This window comes from Dendrobium catenatum, unplaced genomic scaffold (assembly GCF_001605985.2).
Source record: "Dendrobium catenatum unplaced genomic scaffold, ASM160598v2 fragScaff_scaffold_672, whole genome shotgun sequence".
Classification (NCBI taxonomy): domain Eukaryota; kingdom Viridiplantae; phylum Streptophyta; class Magnoliopsida; order Asparagales; family Orchidaceae; genus Dendrobium; species Dendrobium catenatum.
Window position 1 is genome coordinate 325,283 of NW_021319134.1, and position 22,202 is coordinate 347,484.

The window sequence follows — 22,202 nt, forward strand, 5'->3', positions numbered from 1 at the left end:
TCGAGGCACTTGCTTTAAGCCGTAGAGAGATTTGTGAAGTTTGAAAATGGTTTTTGGATGGAGCAGGTCTATGAATCCTGGTGGTTGGCGCATATATATGTATGGCAGAATAGATTGCGAGATAGTTGAGAAAAGTGCAGAGAGGAGATTACTGTCAATGGCATGCCAGCGGGTGTACTTGATGGAAGCGAAGCCGGAAGGAGACATGATGGTGCCAGTGAGATGGCGGGCGTAGCTGTTGGCGGTGAATTGTTGTAGAATTTGCATTCGCCATATGGGGTAGTTCTCCGATGTGAGGGGATAAGGGGCAAGGTTCTTGATATTGGAGATAAGGAATTTTAGAGGTTGAGGTATGGAAATGGTGGTGGTAGAGTTGTCAGTTTGGGTGGAGGAGGAGGGAGGGATGGAATTGACAGAATCTTGATCTCCCATGTTGGCTCTTACCATGAGAGAGGAACAGCAAGAACATAGGAAACCAAGAGAGAAAGAGAAAAGACGGGATGTCAGAGGCTGAGAGGAGAAAGTAAAAGACTTCACTATTCAGGGAAATGTACATAAGGTATTAAATAGAGTTTACAAAGGTAAAGAAGTAAATATAAAATAGACAGAGGAAGTAATTATGCTAATAGTTGGAGGTTCAAGAGGGAAACGCCCCCTGGTGGGGTTTGACCTATTTTTGCCCTATAAATATGTTGTGAGGGTATTTTTGTAATTCAACTTATTTTTTGGTGCCTTATTTTTTCCCTGTAAATATGTTGTAAAGAGATTTGGATTTGTAAGTCTTTTTGTAGGGAATGATTTGTATTTTCAAACATCTAAGGCAACATGCTTATATGTAATTGTATTATGAGTTTAGAGTGTAATCTCTATTTTAATCAAAAGTTTTCTCTTTGGAGATGTAATATACTGTAGAGGCTTGGCTCTATAGAAACCCAAGATCCCAATATAAAATAAATCCTCTTTTAGCTCACTAAATGAGGGAAAAAATCTCTAGACATCGATCAAGCTTATCGTAAGTATATTTTATATTTAAAATGATAGGTGGATACAACTTTTAGCCTTGGGGATAACTTCAACATTCCCTATGTTGAGTTTGAATACCAAAATAAATATTTTCTTTTCTCAAATCGATAATACAATGTTAATTTATCTTTTGGGGTAATTAACACTAATTATGTGGATTTGTCCAAAAAATATTAAATAGCAAATTGAGTGGCGACATTCATACATTTAATTTGTCCACAAGCGTAGTGCCACAACCCTCCAAACCCAATATCGTGACACTGCGAGTTGACATGGGTTGTTTTTTTTTTTCTCGTTTTTCATATTTAACTTGAAGGGTTTCATCCCGTGGGGAGGTTAATGTGTCACTTTCTCAGTTATGTATGAGAACGATGAAAAAAGCAAAGAGAAATAATGAGAGAGTGAGAGAGAAAATGATTTGTATAATTTCTCTCTATTTTCACATTGCATTTCTTAGTGTGGTGTGCATGGCTTTGTGGTTTTTTCTCGATTTTGAATTTTCCCATGTTAAATCTCGAATTTCTACTTTTTCCATTGATTTCTTTTTCTTGTTTGTGCTAATTGCATGATTTAACTTTCCAAAAATAGAAAAAAAGCATATATTGAGTGGAAGATTATAAAGATGTTCATAGAAATACATGCCATATCTCATAGCATATGTTAGTGCTAGATCATATCATTGCAACATTCAAAGAAAAAAATCTCTTCATACTTAAGATAAAATGTTAGTTGCACTATTAGTCTCATTTGTAGCATGTAATAAACATGTTTCAAAGTTCCTTGTAGGCATTATTCAAGCATAATTTAGGGCTTAATGAAGTGGTGTGGTGCTCAACCCTTAAGTGCTTTAGGAACTTTAGGAGCTTAGTTTCGAGATGAGCCATAGCGGATATTCAAAATTATGTTGCTGAATTATTGTTTCAAGGCAATATTTATACGATTTTGACATAATAATTTATCAACATAAGTAAAAAAATTTCAACAAGCAATTTTCAGGATAAACTATTTAGGATTTAGTTGAGGTTAGGAAAGAATAATAATGAAGGGAATTTAAGAAAGGAGTGAAAGAAAGAAAAAAAGGAAAGAGAAAGAAACAGAAAAGGATGTCTTATTTTCATGATGTATTTTATTGATACTATAAAAGTATGATTATGCTACAAATACTATAATGATTTCATAAAAGTAGGCATAAAAGTATCCCTTTAAGAAGCTTTCAAGTGGAGAATTATTTCTTCCTTCAAATAAACAAAAATGTAGAGCATCTCTACTATTAGATAGATAAATCTTTTTTTAATCCCTCTTATATTGTTCTCTCTTTTATTTATTATGAGGGATTTGAGATATTGCATTTGTGATGAGATTGAGTGTATCTGGGTTTGGAATAGCATTCGCTTATGCCACGTGCTTTTATTTGCACAAATATGTCACTTTCTTTTTTATGTGATGATTGGATTCATTTTCTTTTTCCGTTACTTGGGCTTATTTTAACGGACAAATTTTTGAAGTAAAAATGGTTAAACCTTTTTTACGTTTAAAACTAGTAATGCCGGTCACTGCTTTAGCAAATTACGACTGGCTATGATCGAGCAGGTGACTAGGCCCAGAAAAATATAAAACAATCAGGATGAATAAAATAATTGGAAAGAATATATAAAAAAACTAATAAAAAATAAAAGTGACAAAAGAAATAAACAGAAAAATAGTGTAATACCCTAACCCAAAAAAAAAAAAAGAATAACGGAAAAAAACAATAAAAAAGAATAAACATAATAAAAAACAAAAAATGAAAAAAATAAATAAATAAAAAGTTTTCACCCAACGACTGGCTTTTTTTTCCTCTATTTTATTAGTTTTTTTTTTTCATTTTTTCAGTTGTTCTTTTTTTCCATTATATATTCATTTCGGTTTTTTTTTTCATTTTATATTTGTTCTGTTAAAAAAAAAAGCTACGGTCCAGTCGTTAGATCTCGTTGTTATTACTGTTTTCATCTAAACATTTTTCCTTAAGTACTTATGAAAAAAAATTGATATTTTCCTTCAAATTAAGCCATGAAGATCTTTGTTTTTGTGCTCCAACTGCTAAAGGGCTCATCACACCACTAAAAAGATCGATCTTTCCAGTTGGAATATATGACTTGTAAGCTAAAAGAACACATTTTATACCGAGTCCTGTCCAAACGTTGCCGGGCCAACTCATTGCAAGGAGACTTCAGGTGCTAAGTCAGTAGGAAGGGTTCGTTTGGGACGATTTTCTTACTGCTTCTTAAATCAGCTTTTTAGTACAAAAATAAAAAAATTTGTACTAAAAACTGCTTAAAGAAGCAGTAAGAAAGCCGTTCCAAATGAAATCTTAGGCTTCGTTAGGACGGCTTTCTCTCTGCTTCTTAAAGCAGCTTTCTAGTAGAAAAATATTAATTTTGATATAAAAAACTGTTTTAAAAAATAATAATAAAGCCATCCGAAACTAGGCCGAAGACATTCGGTGGATGGAAATTAAAAAACTACATTTTTTTATTCATTTGGTTCGATTCTCTTAAAATTGCTTCTCGTAAAGTAAAGCTCATTGATCACCATAAATAGCCGCCTGGCCGTTTAGTAGCCTTCAAGAGCGTAGAGGTTGAGAGGCCTCATGGTGATTAAAATGGATGAAAGGCAAAGACTAATATTAAAACCTATCTTGGTGATGTTAGCTTCTAGCATCGTATCCGCTGTCATGATTGTGCTGAACAAGAAGGTTTTGGAAGATGGATTGGACGTGCTTGTTCTAATTACCTACCGCCTTCTTGTGGCTGTTCTCTTCATTGCTCCAATTGCTTTCTTCTTTGAAAGGTTCATAAATATTCATAGTACCGTTATTGTAGATGTTGAAGCATTAATGGAGATTGACTTGTTTGAGCTTCCATGAAAACTCATGCAGAAAGAGCAGACCTAAACTTTCCTTTGGGATTCTAATATGCCTTTTTGTCAGCGCAATTCTTGGGTAAGTAATTTACTTTTTTTCTTTCGTTTTGGCTATATTTTCCAAATAAAGTTTGCCACTGAAGAAAGTCGTGTCTTCTCAGGAACTCGCTGACCCAGTATCTCTTCTACCTGGGATTGAAGTTCACTTCTGCAACTTATGCTGCTGCTTTCTTCAACATGACCCCCGTCATCACCTTCCTTCTCTCCATAGTCTTCCGGTCTCTCTCTCTCTCTCTCTTAGGCCTTCTCCAACCGAACTCCAAACACATGAATGGAGCTAGTCACTCGCAAGCTCCAGCCAAACGGTAAAACTTCCGGTATTTGGTTGCGGGTGAACAGTGCGATGCCAATATTGGTGTTTCACTGTTCACCTGTGTTATATTTCTATCTCTACCGGATTTGGGAAGACGCGCGAAAGAGAGAAAGATAGTTACCTTGAGGAAAATGGAGTTCGATTGGAGATGAATCACGTCATTTTTTTAGTTTTAGTACATTTTGGAATGAAAAATGGGATTTTCGGTTGGATATGCCCTCTATCTATATATGTTTACACACACGGACATTACTTTTCTTTCCTGTAATTTCCTGCAGCACCAGTAGAACATGCAGAGAAATTGATTTACTGATGAATAAGTACTGCAACATTTCATTGCAGGCAGGAGACTTCGAACTTCAGAAGCTGGGCTGGTCTGGCGAAGGCAGTAGGGACGGCGGTGAACCTTGGTGGTGGGATGATGCTGACGTTTTACAAAGGGATGGTGTTAACTAAATCATCAATGGCGGACGGGCTGGGCCAACATAATCGATTGGCTTCGGCGTCTATGCATGGGAGCAAGAGATCGACGTTGGGATCACTTGCTTTGCTTCTGGGTTGCTTCTTGTGGGCTCTGTGGTTTCCTCTTCAATCGAGGATTGTAAGGAGATACCGGGCTCTCTATACTGCTACTGCCATTGTTTTCTTCTTCAGCTTTCTCCAGACTGCACTCATCAGCTTCTCAATACAGAAAGGCCTTTCTCTTTGGATTCTACGGTCCAAGTTTCAGATCTTTACTGTAGTCTATGGGGTATGAAGCTTTCACATATACGATGCATAGTATCAAACATCATGTGCATATATTCTAACTCTGCCAGTTTAATTGTTATTGAATCCTTGGGAACTGTGCTAATCTTTTGTAAATGAAAGTAGTTTGTTTCTTAAGGGCATCTCCAACTCCAAAATCTTGAATGGTGTTGCTCGTGAGCTCCAGCTGAACGGTAAAACTTCCGCTATTTGGTTGCGGTGAACAGTGGGACGTCAATATTATTGTTATACTATTCATCTTCGCTATTTTTCTGTCTCTATCGAACTTCCCGAAGAAACGCGCGAAAGAATAGAAATACCGTTACCTTCGCAAAAATGGGCAAAATGGAGTTCGATTGGAGATTGAATCACGGCATTTTTTAGTTTCACGACATTTTGGAGTGAAAAATGAAAAATGAAATTTTTGATTGGAGATGATCTTATTTGTTATACTTGGGAATTGATCAGAATGGGTGTTAAAGTTGCTGAATTTCCTTTCTCATTAGTGCAATATTTATGTAATCAGGAGTCAACCAAAAAATTGATGCCCTGAGAATTTTTTTTTAATCTAAATGCAGCAATGATTATGACAAATCCATAAGATTGTTGGAATCCAATACACTTTATGCTACTAAAAAAAGAACGGTGCTCATTCCTCATAAAAGTTAGTGTTCTAATTCTCATATGGTGCAGGGCATTGTTGGCTCTGGCTTGTCCTTCTTGGCGAGCTCATGGTGCGTGGAGAAGAGGGGTCCAGTTTTTGCGATAGCATTTTTCCCAGTCACACAAGTTGCAGTGGCCATCATTGATGTCTCCTTACTACATGAACAACTTCACCTTGGGAGGTAACTTTCTTCCACTTTAACCCAATTTAACAATCTTTGTATGTTTTTTTGTCAAGTGAGATTACGTAATCTAATTAAAAAAATAAATAAAGAGATTAGAATTTTGAAATTTAATCTGAATTACTCTATTTATATGTGCAGAAGATAATCTTATATAATATATGAAGAATGGGCGTTAAGGATAATGATTTGATAATGTATTCAGTTTATATGGATTAAGTCTTTGATTTCGTAATTATCATTTGATTGTTGCTTAAATCAGTAATCGATTGAGGAATTAAATATGTTAGGAATGATGATTAAATGATTGCTTGCACTGAAAATTACATTAATGATGATTAATTAGTATGCTTAAAAACTAATTAATATTTGGGATCTCATAGTAAGATGATTAATTAGGATAATTATGTATTGGAAGTGCGAATTAGGGACGAATTTTTTTTTTTGGAGAAAACTCATGGCGGGACCTACACGTTAATAATAAAAAAGTACACGTCTTTAGAGGATCAGAAGATTGTTAGAAGAACAACATTTGAAAATAAAACCTAAGAGATTTAGATCATACCTAATTCATTAAAATAAAATTCAAAGCAAAGCAAAGGATAAGCTTAAAATCAAATAAGGAAATAGCAACAACACCAATGACAGCATCCAAAATGGTATCCAAACAAACAGCCAAGCGACCCAACGAACAACCACCACCAAGAGCAACCCAAGTGATCCAAATCAAATCCAAGTAAAGAAAAGAACCAACCGTCAAACAACACGAAGCAGAAAAAAAAAAAGAGGATAGGAGCACTTATCCCATAACCAAAACAACCGACCAGCAAAATCCACAACCAGCTCAACAAGAGGCAACCAACAGCAAAAACCACTAGTTAAACAAAATTGCACCCACACAACCAAACAACAAAAGACTACTTTCTAAATTTTCTCCTATGATATTTACTGGCACGAGAAAAAGCTTTCTCTACCATCTGACAAACATCTACACCATACCAATCATGAAAAGACTCATCCTGCTCATCACCTAAGTCAATACCCACCTCACCAGGCGATGATGAAGATCTATCAAGCCAAGCTGAATGCCCAACACAAGTAACCGCCAAATTAGAAGCAAAAAAAGTATTCAAATCGCTAGTGAACATAACAACAATAGGCACCTCAACAAGATCCTCATTACCCAGAGAACCCCATAGTTGCAGGCGAAACAGGCACATCCCCAATAGTCCCCACAATGGGATAAGTCGGCTCATTTATAGGTTCAGGAGAAACCTTAACCTAGACATCCAGTTGACAAGAAACCCTTTTTCGCCTCACCATCCTCCTCCACCTCAACATGAGACAAAGCCATAGAACAAACCCCCACATCACCAAAGTAACTTAAATTCACACCCTCCACCGCCTAAGTATTCACAATCGGTGAAATAAAACCACCAACACTATGAAATATGACATCACCTGATTCCTTAGCTAAAACGGGCATAATCTCATGCCTCCCCTCATTAAGCAAAGGAGAAATAACGTCAACATTCTCATGAATACAAATCAAATCTTGATTCACCACCGTATCATCATGAACCACCTCAACCGAGTCAATTGTAGGAATAACAGAAACATCGGCCATAGTCCCCTCTTAGACAGGAAGAACAACACCCAACTTCGGAAATAAGATAGGACAACCATCCTTGGAATGACCCAATGTTTTACAATGAAAGCAATACGAGAGAGATTCTTCCATTTCAACCGACTGAATGTAACCCATAGACTTGAAACCAAGCCAAACTTGAGAAGTATATTGTTTAGTAACATCTAATTCAATAAGTATGTGGGCTACATAAGGTCTGGTACCATTAGTTGTCGCATTATCTGTTCTCAAAGGTCTACTAAATAGTGACCCAAATCCATGAACTATGCGGGGGGGAGAAAAAATGAGGGCGCAAACTGGGGAAACAAACCCAAATTGGAACTATAGGAGACTCAACATTTATATCAAAATGGTGAGTCCATTTTAAAAGCTTCATGAAGCAATTGCTAACGAAGTATGAACGGTGAGAAAAACCCCTACAATAATCTAATTCATTAACTAGTTTGATTAACAAATTTTTAGGGTTCAAAATAGTAACCGAGAAGTCGCCACATAGCTTTAGGTTAAAGAAGAATTTGCGAATTGTATCAAGATGCGGGCATTGACCCGGAAACTTCCCCACCAAAGAAAACTCAAAGGGAGCTGCAAGTGAAAGAAATTCCTCTTCCGAAATCAATAATGCTGGCAAACCATGATGGGAAGACACTTTTAAGCGGAGGAAAATCTGGCGAAGCCGACTCACCCAATAAAATATCTCTAAAAGACCTAGATTTAAGCTTCCCATCTAAAAACCCAGGTTCTCTTAATCAATTTGCAGCCATGCGGAAGAAAATCGCAATAATTGAAGGATTAAGGGAAGAAATTTACCGAATCGAAGCAGCAGCTGGAAGCGGAAGCCCTAGACATCTCGCTTGCAATTTACAACAATTAGGGATGAACTAATTATTAGGGTGTTCAATGTCTTATTAGGTAAGATAAATATGTAGATTACTTGGGCTAACTAATTAAGCCGTGATTAGCAATTAGGATGTTAATTTATTAGATAGTTAATCTAATTGTAGTTTATCTAATAACAAAAAAAGAATTATGCTAATTTGAGTAATTTCGAACTGACTAATTATTTATTGATTAATTAATGGGCTAACGTATTTTGCTTTGATAAGTGATTGTTTTATAAAGAGCTCATTAATTATGTTTAAGATTATAAGATAAATTTAGGTAATCAATTAGGGTTATGGCGAGCAAGAGAGAGGTTGAGCGCAGTTAAATTGAATTAAACTATTCTTATGAACTAAGCTAGTACAAGTTAGATTTTTTTTTTTTTTGGGACATTTAGGTCATTTAAGGCAAACTCACACACACAACGCATACACATAGACTCGAACCTTGGACCTCTTAGTTGGAAGCCTAAGCTCTCAACCAATAGGCCAAGGAGAGTTGTGTGGACAAGTTAGATTTAACTTGCCTTCTTTTATCCAAAACGCCAAAATATTGTTTGAAGCCGAAGAGCTGTGAAATAAAGAAATTTGGTTGTTTCGTTGGAATTCGAGAGATTCCTGAAGTATTTCAAATACCAGAGTTTTAAAAATATTTGTATTTGACTTGAGATAAGAAAAATAAAATAAAAAACAATTTTTGTATGTTTAAAATTCATTCTCTACTTTAATTTTGGTATATTTAAAGATTGTTAGATTTGATTGATATCCAATTACATTATAAATTCTCTGTCATAGTTATCGCCAGCGGCCGATTGCCTTTGATTGTAATCGCTACCACCCATCATGCACGTCGCATGTCACTTACCTCCGACTACTACCATCACATCTTGTTGCCATCAGGGTTGGTTGTGGCTACTATTACAGTCTATCATCGCTATTGCTTATTACCTATCATCATTATTAAATTTTACATTGTATTCATTATATATATTAGTAATCATATATATTTATTTTATATTAATACAAATAATTCTAAATATTTTAAATATATTTTTTATATTATATTTTATTTTACTCTGCAAATTCTTTTTTATTCAATCAAACGTCACTAGATTGACTTAGGGGTGTCAATTTTGGGTCAGGGATCGGGATCGGGTCGAATCCGGAACTGATCTGTCACTATTCAGGTCAACTCAAACATGACCCGTTCTAGGAAATAGGTCAGTTTTTCGAACCCGGACCTGACCTGCTTCGGATTTGGGTCAACTCAACCCGACTCACGAACACGGCAAACAGCGGGTCAGCGCGCTTCCGGTTTAGGCCAGCAACAACGGCGGGCCAGCGGCTAGCTGTAGCGTGGCGGGTAGCGGGGACGCAACATGATGCCCGATGGCTCATGGGACAGTGGTGCATGTACACGACGTGATGCGGGAGTCTCATCTCGGGACGCGACACGAGCCTGCGCGCAAGCTTGTTAGCTCGGGCATCATTCTGGGTCATTTTCAGGTTTTTTGGTTAACCCGAACCCGATCCGATTTTACAAATGGTTTGAAATCCCGAATCCAACCCGGTTCATGTTCGGATTCAAGTCGGGTTGACACGCCCCTAGATTGACTATGTGATGTCCACATAGATGTGCAACCATTTAGCAAGTGGGCCACGTCCGTCAATTTGGATTGGGCATTTGGGCATCTTACCTGCACCCGATCGAGTCCACTCTATTGTGGCCAACTGGTCATGATCACTCCTTTACCTAATTTAAGCAACCAATAGGGACTAAGCCTGACTCTAGCTAGGTTTGAGATTGAAGTATAAACAAATATTACCCCAAAAAACAGTATATATTTTGTAGTAATATAAATTTGATTAGTTCGACTGATTTTGTCTAAGTATGCCAGGAAGGAACTCCGACATTAACTCATAGCTTGAAAGAACGAGGAATATGTAAAATCAGTACAGAATATTTCCTGCTCGCATTGGATTTCTTCTTCTTCCACAAATTCTACAGAAGTAACAAGATAACTAAATTATTGCCAACAAGAGCCATAGATCTAATTTAAGGGGCTGTTTGGTTGCAAGTAACTCTAGTGTAAAATAAATAAAATGTACAACTTTTAAAATTTAGTTGTTTCGTTGAACAAAAAATTAAATATAGAGCAAATTCAATGTATTTAGAATTCACCATTTAGTTTATTTTTAATGTATTTAAAATTTATTCTATTTTGATGAATTTCAAATACATTGCCTATGTGAAGCAGAGCCAATTGTCACCACTCAACGCCAATGCCTACCACCCACCACCATCGCGTGGTTCATCTATTGTCGCCAGTTGCCCATTCCATCCATCGTCTCACATCTACTATCATTGTGGCTTGCCATACCTGCTCACTGTTGTTGGTTGCTTCTTGTCACTGTTTTCGCCACTGGTTGTTATTGGTCTCTCAGCAGCCATCTTCGTAGACGCTTGTTGCCACCGTTTTAATTTATTTTTAAAAATAAGAAAAACAAAAACAACTAAACAATATAAATCAAATATGATTTTTTAAATTTTTTTTTTTTTTTGGGACATTTAGGCCATTTAAGGCAAACTCACACACACAACGCATACACAAAGACTCGAACCTTGGACCTCTTAATTGGAAGCCTAAGCTCTCAACCAATAGGCCAAGGAGAGTTGTGTGATTTTTTAAATTCAAAACAAAAAGTGATTTCAAAGTGCTCCTTAGCTTTTAACTCTAAATCTCTAATTCAAATGTATATATATTTAAAAAGTTTTTTTTTTTTTTTTTAAGTAACAAAAAAATAATAGCCAAACAAAATTAGGACGGAGATCAGAAAAATAAAATAGAAAGAAAGTTTTCACAATCGACCCTAAATTTGCTGACACACTGATAACTACTTGTTTTCGAAATGCAGCCTTCTGGGGTCTATTGTTATAATATCTGGCCTTTATATTCTTCTATGGGGAAAAAGCAAAGAGGCATCGGATTCTGGCTCTCTATCAAAGTCCAGTGAAACAAGAACAATTAACCTTGAAGCTTCATCTACAGCTCCTTAACTAGGCCTTGCTTGTGCGGCTTAATTTACTTATCATGCGCTATTTGATGCTTATATTTGCTATATGTAGTATTGTCAGCTTATTTTTGCAAGTTTGAACATTTTCTCTTGTTTTCTTCTAAGTGGTGAGTGCTATCGTATGTCGCCTTGAAGCATTGCTTCTCTCCTCAATGAGGACCTCATCAATGTAACTTTTTTTTTTTTTTGAAGGGTGTAAAAGAAGAGATTTTTAGTAAATTTATGTGGCTATGATTTAGTAAGGAAAATTTGTTGGGTGGCATATTAGTAAATATAAATTATTTATAATATGATGAGGATCAAATTAGATGTATTGAAGAAGGTGGTAAAATATTGATTAAAATTTATGATATATTAAAAGATGAAGAATGTTGTTTTTATAAATTATGGACTCAGTGTTTTAATGAAAATGCTATTTTTGAAGGGTATTTTGAATAAAATAATAAATATAAATGGATGAAAAGTGAAATTCTCAAGTTTGTCTAAGGTTTTGTTTGAGACGGCTTTCTTAATGCTTATTAAAACAACTTTTTAGTATAAAAATTTTATTTTTTATACTAAAAAGATGTTTTAAGAAGCAGTAAAAAAGCCGTCTCTAACGAAAATTCTGCTACCGAACAACCCTAAATGTGATAAGTGATTAAAGCCGTAGCATGTGTGCACTACGATACTATCTTTAGATGTAAATATTATTGTATTATTTATGCAGAATATAGTTTTTTTAACTTGGATATGTTAAAGCACTGTTAATTAAAATATTTTACTTTATAGTTCCACGGACTTAATTACTAGAAGAACTTGAACGTGGGAGAAGGGAATCGGAGATGGAACGCTGAGCTATGTTATGGATGATGGAGATGACATATACATGCGCCCCTGGACAGGCACAATAATTGGACCTCGTAATGTATAAATGGTTTACTTTGAGCTAGGGCTGCAAGCAAATCAAATGTTCGACAAGTTACTCGTTGTTTGGTTCGATTAAAACCCATTTGTGATCGTTTAATTAACTAAACAAACAAATTTGAACAATAAATACTCGATTCTTAAATAAACAAATTTGAACACTAATGTGTTCGGCTCATTTATGTCAGCGAACAATATCATTTGAAGTTTGTGAACAAGCTCGACATTAAGCTCGATAAGAAGCTCGATAAAAGCTCGATTCGTGTTCGATTTTGAACTCGTGAATAAGCTCGATACAAATATTTAATATTTGACTATTGAATTAATAAATATAAATAATCATTGTCTTTGTTACATAGACAATTGCTTTTATTATAAATGTGTTTATTCATAGATATGTTCATGAACTTGTTTGGTTGATAGTTAAAAAAAAAATTCTTTAAATATGTTCGCGAACAAGCTCGATAAGCACTAAACGAACAAATATGAACTGAACATGAACCGAACATGAACACTCATTAATTTAAAAGAATCAAACATGAGCACTGATACATCGTCAAAAAATTATCTTGATCGGGCACGAATCTCAATGCAAAATGGAGTCGGAAACTTCAAAAATTAAATCTGGGAGCTCCCGAACTCCGATTTCAGCGAACTTATAGTCAAACTGAGCGTCTCTGAAATACGAACCTAACGACACCAAATTCAACTCGATCCGAGCCCAAATGCGTCTAAATCGAAGACTCGAAGTGCTGTTGGAAGGTTTGAATCACAATTTGAGTTACCAAACGGTCTCCGATTTTAAAGAGCTTATACTCGAATCGAACGGCTCAACGAGACGAATCCAACGAGCCCAAGATCACCGAATTCCAAAATCACTAAGGCCTCTAAATGCCTGATGAACGGTCCATGATCAAGGGGTTCAATATCGGCCGTCCATCCAACCACTCCCCATTTACCCTTGATCTCTCGCCTATTTACGGGGCATGCCACTCCAGAAAATTTATAAATAGACCCCTCATTTCTCTTGAAAGAGACCCCCAAGGAAGAAGATAAGAGGAGAAGAGAAGGAAGAAGAGAAGGAAGAAGCTCCTCCTCGACCACCGCCGAAACCTCGCCGGACCACCGCTGGAGCCTCGTCGGAACACCGCCGGAGCCTCGCCGGACCACCGCATGAGCCTCGCCGAACCACCGCCGGAGCTTCGTCGGACCACCACATGAGGCCCTCAACCTTGCCGGACCACCGCGGAGCCTCGCCGGACCATCGCCGGAGCCTCGTCGGACCACCACCTGAGGCCTTCACCTTCGCCAAAGGCCCTCACCAACACCTGAGGCCCTCACCTTCACCAAAGGCCCTCACCTTTGCCAGAGGCCCTCACCAACATCTGAGGCCCTCATCTTCGCCAAAGGCCCTCACCAACACCTGAGGCCCTCACCTTCACCAAAGGCCCTCACCTTTGCCAGAGGCCCTCACCAACACCTGAGGCCCTCACCTTCCCTAAAGGCCTTCACCTTTGCCAGAGGCCCTCACCAACACCTGAGGCCCTCACCTTTGCCAGAGGCCCTCACCATCGCCAAAGGCCCTCATCTTTGCTAGAGGCCCTCACCTTTGCCAGAGGCCCTCACCTTCGTCGGATCACCGCCGAAGGCCCTCACCTCCGTCGGACCACCGCCTGATGTCGTTGCTCCTCCGAACAGCCACTTGAGACCCTGTGCTTAACCAGAACACCACCTAAGGCCAAAACTTTGCTGGGCCACTGCCTGACGCCTAGAGTTCTACCAGAGTACCACCCTACTACAACGGTCTTTCAGACCCCGGTCTCCTGCCGACTACGGTCCTCCCGACCTCCGTCGCCTACTATGATCTTTCCGACCTCCATCCTATCGACTATGGTCGTGCTGATAAAATAAATACATCTATTGTAACTCCCACCATGTAATACACTCTATATGATGTATATTTGTGACATCAAGCCAAGGCCTTCTCCCTAAGAAGGCCTCATTTGTAATTGACTACAAATACTAGTAGATTCATTCAAACTGGGCTAGGCCCCGTGGTTTTTCCCTCTTTTCAGGGGTTTTCCACGTAAAAACTCTGGTGTTTCTTATGAACGCTACACTCTCTCACTTATCTGATTGTGTGCTGGATCTTCGTATAATGCTAAGACATTAAACTATATATTTCTCTACCGCCGCGAATATTCCAGGACGCAACAAGCACAAACAATAAAGCTCGAACAAACATGAACCAAACTTGAATAAGCTGATATTAAATGAACACAAACATGAACACTCACATACTCGGCTCGATTCGTTTGCAGCCCTACTTTGAGCTGTGCAATATTAGTTTTTTCTCTTTTTTTCTTCTTTTGAAATAGTTTTTTTTCCTCTTTAGTCTGCTCACGAGGGGCAAATCTATCAGCTAAAGTTGTTCTGTGACAAGGACTACCCTGAGAACCCTCCTAGCGTCCGTTTCCACTCTCGAATAAATATGACTTGTGTTAATGCTGAGACTGGAGTGGTAAAAGATAGCTTTTTTCTTTTATCGTTGGAGTTTTATTTGCAAGGTGAGTTCAGTTAAACCTGAAATAAATCTTTGTTTTGTCAGATGTTAATAGTACTAATATTGAGATTCTAAACTCCTATAACTCATCATGATTTGTTGGCTGAAAGTTTTGACTATCAAACAAAAGGTCTTGAGTTCGAGTCTTAATTAGCCTAAATGTCCAATTTTTTTTTCTAAACCCTAAATACTAAATCCTAAACTCTAAAACCCTAAGACATAAATCCCAAAAACCTTATCACTACTAACATTGTTGTTCCCTTGGAAAATATCAAATTTGTATTTGATTTGGCTCTTGTATCAAATAGGGGTGTCAATTTTGGATCACGGGTCGGGTTCGGGTCGAATCCGAAACTGACCCGATACTATTCGGGTCAACCCGAACCTGACCCGCTACGGGTCTAGGTCAACTTGACATGACCCAAATGATCCGGGGCCAACAAAAAATTGCTAGTTTTCGAGTCCAAAAACGGGTTAGTCTCCATTTTTCGGGTCAAAATGGGCCAATCTCTGTTTGTCGGGTCAAAATGGGTTTTCGAGTCAAAACGGGTCAATTTCATGTCAAAGGGTTAACTCGACCTGATTTTTGAAACTGGTCGAATTGTTGAACCCGAACCCAACCTATTTCGGGCTTGAGTTGACCCTAACTCGAAATTTTTGGATCGGATTCAAGTCGGATTTTTAGGTCGTGTCAAACATTAACACCCCTAGTATCAATGATTTGTTCCTTAGGTGACTATTTTAATACAATATATGAGATAAAAGCATATTCTTAAACAAATCAAAAACCAATACCATTTTAATTGCAAAACATAAACAAGAGACATTATTTAATTAGTTCCTTCAAGGTAGCATTCTCAATTTCTAAACAATCTCAGGCTTCAAAGAATTTACAAATTTATGTATTTATTGTTTTGCAGTTGGAGTCAAAGAAGTCTGGCATTCTGGCTAATTGGCAAAGAGAGAATACGATGGAGGACATATTGACTCAATTGAAGAAGGAAATGGCTGCTTCCCATAATCGAAAAGAAGGGGCGAAGATGTTGAGATGGAATTTCTCAAAGAAGGCCGTCTATAGGAGTGATATTGTAAAGGTTAAAAGTAGTTCACCATAACTATTGTGATGGAATTTTAATGGAGAGGGTGTGGTAGGTGATAATTTTGATATTATTTAAAAATGTTAGAGGAGTGAATTAGTGAATATGAAATTTTTGATGTTAAATATATAAATAGATTAATTATGAGTGTAGTATATGTAAATTCCTTTTCTTAACACTGTTGGGGCATCTCCAACCGAAATATCATTTTTCACTCTAAAATGTTGTGAAACTAAAAAATGTCGTGATTCATCTCAAATCGAACTCCATTTTTGCCCCGTAATGGTCGTTCTCTTCTTTCGCGCGCTTCTTCGGCAAGTTCGATTGAGACCAAAAAATGGCGCAGATGAACAGTACGTGCAACGTCAATATTGGTGTCGAACTGTTCATCCGACATGAAATGACGTAAGAATTGTCGCTTGGTTGGAATGATAGAAGAACGACAAACAGTTATTTGCCTTTCCATTAGAGTTGCTCTTAGTTGAAAGCTCAAAAAGCTCATATGCTGACTATACAAAGAAACGTAAAAAGTTGATGGATTTATGATAAATTACTTCAAAAGTGACTTTCTGTGCGAGAGCTATCCAAGATTGGAGGAAGGAAGTGGAACTTTTCATCGTTTCGGGCACTGTAGAAGATTTTAGAGATTTGGTGTTTTGAGAAAGCAGCATTGCATGGTGACTCCTTCCTGATCCTTTGGACATTGATGGTGATGGCTGAAATAAAAAAAGGAAGTGTTGCTAGAATCTCCTTCATCATCCTTTGTACCTTAATATCCTACAGGTTTTTCTCTTTTTAGCCTCATTGAGCCCTAGGGGCATCTATGATCCCCTGTTTTTTCTATCTAAAAAAACAGCAAACAGAACATATGGTCTTGGTCGGAGGAAAAATATATTAGGTGCCAAGTCTAGGAGAAATTATTGTGTGCGGAATTCGAATGCATTCGGATTACAATCACCCCATACCACGTCACCGGATGCACTCCGGGGCCCAGTGCGCCCAGTGCATCAAATGACGTAGCGCATGGTCATTGGAATCCGAATGCATTCCGATTCCGCACACAATGATTTCTCTAAGTTTGGATGGTTTTTTATCTCTTATACATAGCGTGTGCACAAGGAGAAATTATTGTGTGCGGAATCCGAATGCATTCGGTTCCAATCACCGCATGCCACGTCACCGGATGCATTCCGGAGCCCAGTGCATCCAATGATGTGACGCATGGTGATTGGAATCCAAATATATTCCGATTCCGCACACAATAATTTCTCGTGCACAAGAGAGAAATTACGCGTGTATTTTTGTTATGCTAGTCCTGACAAAAAGCTGCATCCAGATTACGCACTTAGTAATCTCTCACCTCTGAGGGTCTGTACAGCTACATCTATAATTAAAAAAAAAAAAGGGGATAATAGTTCTCTTAAAACTATCAAAAAATTATTTTTAATGTAAATTTCTTTGAAGGGCAGAAATGAAAAAACAGTAAGCAAAATAGCGGAGAAAGCTAAAAAAAATTATGCCCATTTAAAACTTCATTTGAAACAGCTTTCTTATTATTCTCTAAATCAAAATTTTTAACACATTTATTAAGTAAATTAAGTGCTATAAAATTAATAATATACATGATTATATACAAACTAAAGAGAAATGTATAATAAATGTGTAGGTTACGATAAAGTGGATAGAGGCTTAATCTGACTTGATTTAACTTGAATCGAATGGACTTAACTTGCATTAGATTTTCCAGCCAAGTAAAAAAAAATTAACAACAAACAAATTATTAGTTAATGATATCCCAATTTTTTTCACCAAGTTAAACAAATTATAGTAATTTTTACTGAAGGTTATTCTCTGTTGTTTGGATCTGAAAAATTGGCCAAGTTATTTTATATTAAAAACTCTGCAGAAGCGAAGTATCTATTTTCTTAGAGAGGAGACAAAAGGATCACTATATATTTTAAAAACGTTGACCATAGAGTAGATAAAAGAGCTCTCACAAATGTAGATAACCCTTATGATGCTTAATAGTTTTTGTTAAATTTGCTTCTTTTTTTTTTAAAAAGGTGAGAGAATTATAGATTTGATCTTTAACAACTAAGCTACCCACCTGCTTCTGCAACTAAATTCTTTCTCATGACATAAAAAGAAAAAAAAAAGCACATCAATGGCTATTATTTTAAAAGTTTATTTTTGGGCGAGGCCAATTAAGACAACTTATACACACATCACATACTCAAGACTCAACTCAAAATCGTTTGGTTGGTAGCCAAAACTCCCGACCAACAAATTCATGAGATCTCTATATTATTTCGAAAGTGAACTATCACAAAATCAGAAGGAAATTGCTCCTTAAAGCATGTCGGGTGAAGCTCAGCCAATAACATCTTCTTAGGCTTCATTTGGGACGGTTTTTTTGTTGTTTCTTAAAGCAGCTTTCGAGTACCAAAATTTTAACTTTTGTACTAAGAAGCTGTTTTAAACAGCAATAAAAAAGTCATCCCAAACGAAGCCTAAGTTTCAACAATGCTTCTCCTAAACATCAAATCAACATATTTTCATCATATGATCTTATATATAACCTATTGAATAAGTAGGAGCTCATGGAGTTGATGGGCCAATAATACTTCTTTTATTGATATACATATTAGAGACCAATGATCTTGAAAATGTGATGATCATTTCTCATTAAGTGTTAATTTACAGACGCAATCATATAAATAAATTTTAAAACACCTCACATCTCAAATCTTTCTCTTTCAGGACTGAATCCTTCAAACATTTTTGCTGTCATAGAATTTCAACACCGCTTAGACATTGATATTTCTTCCCTTCCATTTTACGCCTCAAAGAAAACCAACCATAGAGACTATAGATCTTCCTAAACACATTAAAAAGAATTAAAATACAAATTCCTCCATAGATCATCACCTTATGGATTGGATTTTCATGTGGAATGAAAATCATAAGATAAACCGAATCAGCCGCTACTGATACCCAACCAACAACTTCCAACAGCAGCTTGATCACCATTGTGAATCTCTCTTCCCCTGAGATCCTGGATAGCATTCTTGAACACAGAGCAGTAATAATGAACAAAGTTGTCTTAGAACATCCCCTATATGTTACTAATCTCCCTCCGACCACCAAATCTTCTTTACGGCACACGCAGGAAGGGCACTCACCTGAGAAAATGGACCTCGAAATAGCATCCAGTCCTGTGTAGTAAGGCAGAATGATTGAATCCAAATACAAACTTGCATGGAGAATACCAGAAACCGTTGAAGCTTCCAGTACTGCATACCTTATACTTCTCTGATCAGTTTTGTTCTCAAATGACAGAGCTGAAACATGAATAAGAAGAAGGATTGAAGGCCCCAATTGTGAGAGTGGAAACACAGTATTGATCCTTTGTCCATTGGCAAGTATTAGAAGCATTACAGGCAGCATTATAGGACCTGAAGGCAAGAAGTACCTTCTCTTCAAGTTTCTTCTGCCAAAACTTTCACCATTGCTTTTGAATGCTAATGCTGTGAAGGCTGCAGCAGAAAGGAAGGAAACAGCCATGGCGGCGAGCACCGACAGATCGATTATCGGAGGAAAGTTGCCAGCATAGGAACTGTCACAGAAGTAGTGGAAGGGGCAATTGAGATGATCAATTGTCTCTTCTACTTGCCATCTTGTACACTTGAAGAACATTGTTGTGATGTTTTTTGTGAGCCATTCTTGAAGAATTCCAGTTTCCTCAGCTATGAAAGGCAAGTCATCCATCATACAGAGATGCTGCTTCTCTTCTTTGGCTTTCCAATCATTTTGAGTGGTTACTGAACTGTAGCTATAAGTTGTTATACCATCCTTAGATATTGTATTGTTGGTTGGAATGGTGTTGTAGCTTGTCATTGGTGACCTAGATGGAGAGGGAGGGTCTAACTGATATCCCCATATTGAAGAGTGGTAGTTTGTCTATAATGCCCCTCTACCTTGATGAAAATGACAGTTCTCTATCCATGGAGAAGAGTTGCTGTCATTGCTGGTAAGTTGAGTGATTAACAAATTCTAGTCAGCTTGTTTTGCAAGGTAAGCAGATGAAGAATCTTTAAATATTATTATTGTTTGTAGCTTTTAGTAGCAGTTTGAGGGTTTGGGTTTGTTTAGTGGAGGGAATATGTTGGCTTTCACCTATTTTTTGTTGGTTTGCTAATGCTGTTAGATACATAATCCTTAAATATTCTGCTGAAAAAAAATAGCTTGATAAGGATATTATGGCCCTTTTTTATATATATTTTTCATCTATACTTGGCCTTGGGTCTTTCTGAGATAAAAAAAATTTATGAGATAAATTAATCAAATAAGATTAAATTTATGATATAGTCTTGCATTACTCGGAAAAAAAAAATCTAAATATTCACATTTATTTATGATTTTTCATCCAATATTCCGACTAAAAATGATATTTCATGTTTAAAGTTATACTTTTTTTATAAAATTATGATTATTATTTTTGTGATTATAAAATTTTACTAAAATATTTATTTTTAATCACACATTATTCATAATTAATTACTTTAAAATTTTAACTAAGGTTTATTTTAAGTGTATTTTGAAAAAATCATAATAAATAATATTTTCTAACAATAATTGCAATACAACACAATTATAATTTAAGATTCTAGTAGCCGTTGGAGTGCAAGAAATACCATCTTGCCAACTTACCTAGTTTTGATTTCACTTGAAGCATTGTGCTAATTAGAGTGCTCTTTAATTAGTCGTTAGCATTTAGACTTCGTTTGAGACGGTTTTTTTACTTCTTAAAGCAACTTTTGAGTACAAAATTAAAAGTTTTGTAGTTAAAAAATGCTTTAAGAAGCAGTAAAAAAAATTGTCCCAAACGAAACCTTAATTACATTTATTTCATTTAGGTTTGCCTATCTCATAGTACAAACTATAATTATTATGAATTTATGATTGGTGGGTCTCCATTACTGAAATTTTTTCCATTTTTATGCTTTCGTTTGCTAATTTGGTTTACAAAGGGGCTTATTTGACAATGTGTTGTTTAAGCAATAACTGATAAAGAAAGTCATGAAGCCTTTTGTCTGCCTATTCTTTCATTTGAAGTGAATGAGGGATGGGCTTTGTTAATAAGTACTGAATGGAGGTTGTATGGAATGAGAACTGTACCATTGCCTTTATGCAGACTGATGATCAGTAATGTAAATTTCTTTTGTGAACAAATGTCATTTGTCAATTGTTATGGGAGAAAATTAAAGTTTTCTCTAAGTATAATGTGACCTATTAATGTAAGTTTCTTTTATGGTGCAAGTTTCATTAATATATTAGGCTAAATTTTGGTCATAATAATGCATCTTCTAATATCTCCCTCTCCATGATACCATCAAAATTTGACAATAGAGTTGAAGCACCTCACATTGAGTGTTTTTTTTTTTTGTAAGGCTTGGTTTGAGATAGCTTTCTTCATATGATAATTTATGATTTCTATTTGTTCATTGCTTCTTCATTGCTTTTAAAAAAATTTGTGCAAAGAAGATGCTTTCAACAACAATTTTAAAAAGTTACTTTTTCAACAGTAATTTTATAAAACAGTAAGAAAGTTGTGCCAAATGAAGCCTAATTCTTTTGGAATTAGGGATGCTTCATGCATTATATAAGTAGAACAGTTAATTAAAGTTTCATATAAGCTTGAGAATCCTGTGGATGAATAAAGTTTCATTTGTAATAGTTTTTTTATTGCTTTCAAAAACATGTTTTTAATGCAATAGAAAAAATAGTGATTAAAAGCTTTTCCAAACAAAACATAATCTTAAGAGATTGTGCATTACTCATGATGTTAGAGGAGTTGCATGTGGGCCATGTGATAACAAGGCATGCCTCTTTTTGTTTCTTTCATGGATGAATGAAAAATAATATAGGTTTTAATGAGAGATATTGATGTCAGTGCTGAAACTATTGAATATTGACATAAATAAATAAAGGAAGAGAAAAATAGTGATCATTATAGGTGAAAACATACCTTTTGGGTTTGTTGAGATCATTCATTCAGCTATAAATTCCAACTCATCAAAAATCATTTATTGTTTAAAAAAAAAAGATTTTGACTAGGATTTGAATTACAAGTTTAGATGGATGGG

The 22,202-nt window shown here is 36.3% G+C and overlaps 3 protein-coding genes across 3 annotated transcripts; 2 read left to right on the forward strand and 1 right to left on the reverse strand.

Moving 5' to 3' along the window:
• The first annotated feature begins 3,432 nt into the window (after nucleotides 1-3,432).
• On the forward strand, nucleotides 3,433-11,724 carry LOC110100952 (WAT1-related protein At3g30340). The gene is made up of 6 exons (XM_020828680.2): nucleotides 3,433-3,852; nucleotides 3,941-4,003; nucleotides 4,086-4,202; nucleotides 4,640-5,048; nucleotides 5,738-5,889; nucleotides 11,332-11,724. Exons 1-6 carry the CDS (start codon nucleotides 3,653-3,655, stop codon nucleotides 11,471-11,473), a joined length of 1,083 nt encoding a protein of 360 aa, XP_020684339.1. The 5' UTR covers nucleotides 3,433-3,652; the 3' UTR covers nucleotides 11,474-11,724.
• Nucleotides 11,725-12,293: 569 nt separating this feature from the next.
• LOC110100959 (ubiquitin-conjugating enzyme E2 variant 1C-like) lies at nucleotides 12,294-16,074 on the forward strand. The gene is made up of 3 exons (XM_028695770.1): nucleotides 12,294-12,397; nucleotides 14,792-14,917; nucleotides 15,880-16,074. The coding sequence occupies exons 1-3, from the start codon at nucleotides 12,335-12,337 to the stop codon at nucleotides 16,072-16,074; spliced, it is 384 nt and encodes a 127-aa protein (XP_028551603.1). The 5' UTR covers nucleotides 12,294-12,334.
• A 2,769-nt stretch (nucleotides 16,075-18,843) lies between these two features.
• LOC110100956 lies at nucleotides 18,844-19,787 on the reverse strand. The gene has a single exon (XM_020828683.2). It carries the CDS (start codon nucleotides 19,750-19,752, stop codon nucleotides 18,844-18,846), a length of 909 nt encoding a protein of 302 aa, XP_020684342.2. The 5' UTR covers nucleotides 19,753-19,787.
• Between the last annotated feature and the right edge of the window lie 2,415 nt (nucleotides 19,788-22,202).

Excerpts from the sequence above, each read along its gene's own strand:
- LOC110100959 (XM_028695770.1), top strand. The coding sequence starts at position 12,335 with ATGGATGATGGAGATGACATATACATGCGCCCCTGGACAGGCACAATA. Across the intron at positions 12,398-14,791 it reads CAATAATTGGACCTCGTAAT|TCTGCTCACGAGGGGCAAAT; the intron begins GTATAAATGGTT and ends TTTCCTCTTTAG. Across the intron at positions 14,918-15,879 it reads TTAATGCTGAGACTGGAGTG|TTGGAGTCAAAGAAGTCTGG; the intron begins GTAAAAGATAGC and ends ATTGTTTTGCAG.
- LOC110100952 (XM_020828680.2), top strand. The coding sequence starts at position 3,653 with ATGGTGATTAAAATGGATGAAAGGCAAAGACTAATATTAAAACCTATC. Across the intron at positions 4,004-4,085 it reads TTTGTCAGCGCAATTCTTGG|GAACTCGCTGACCCAGTATC; the intron begins GTAAGTAATTTA and ends GTGTCTTCTCAG. Across the intron at positions 4,203-4,639 it reads CTTCTCTCCATAGTCTTCCG|GCAGGAGACTTCGAACTTCA; the intron begins GTCTCTCTCTCT and ends ATTTCATTGCAG.
- LOC110100956 (XM_020828683.2), bottom strand. The coding sequence starts at position 19,752 with ATGTTCTTCAAGTGTACAAGATGGCAAGTAGAAGAGACAATTGATCAT.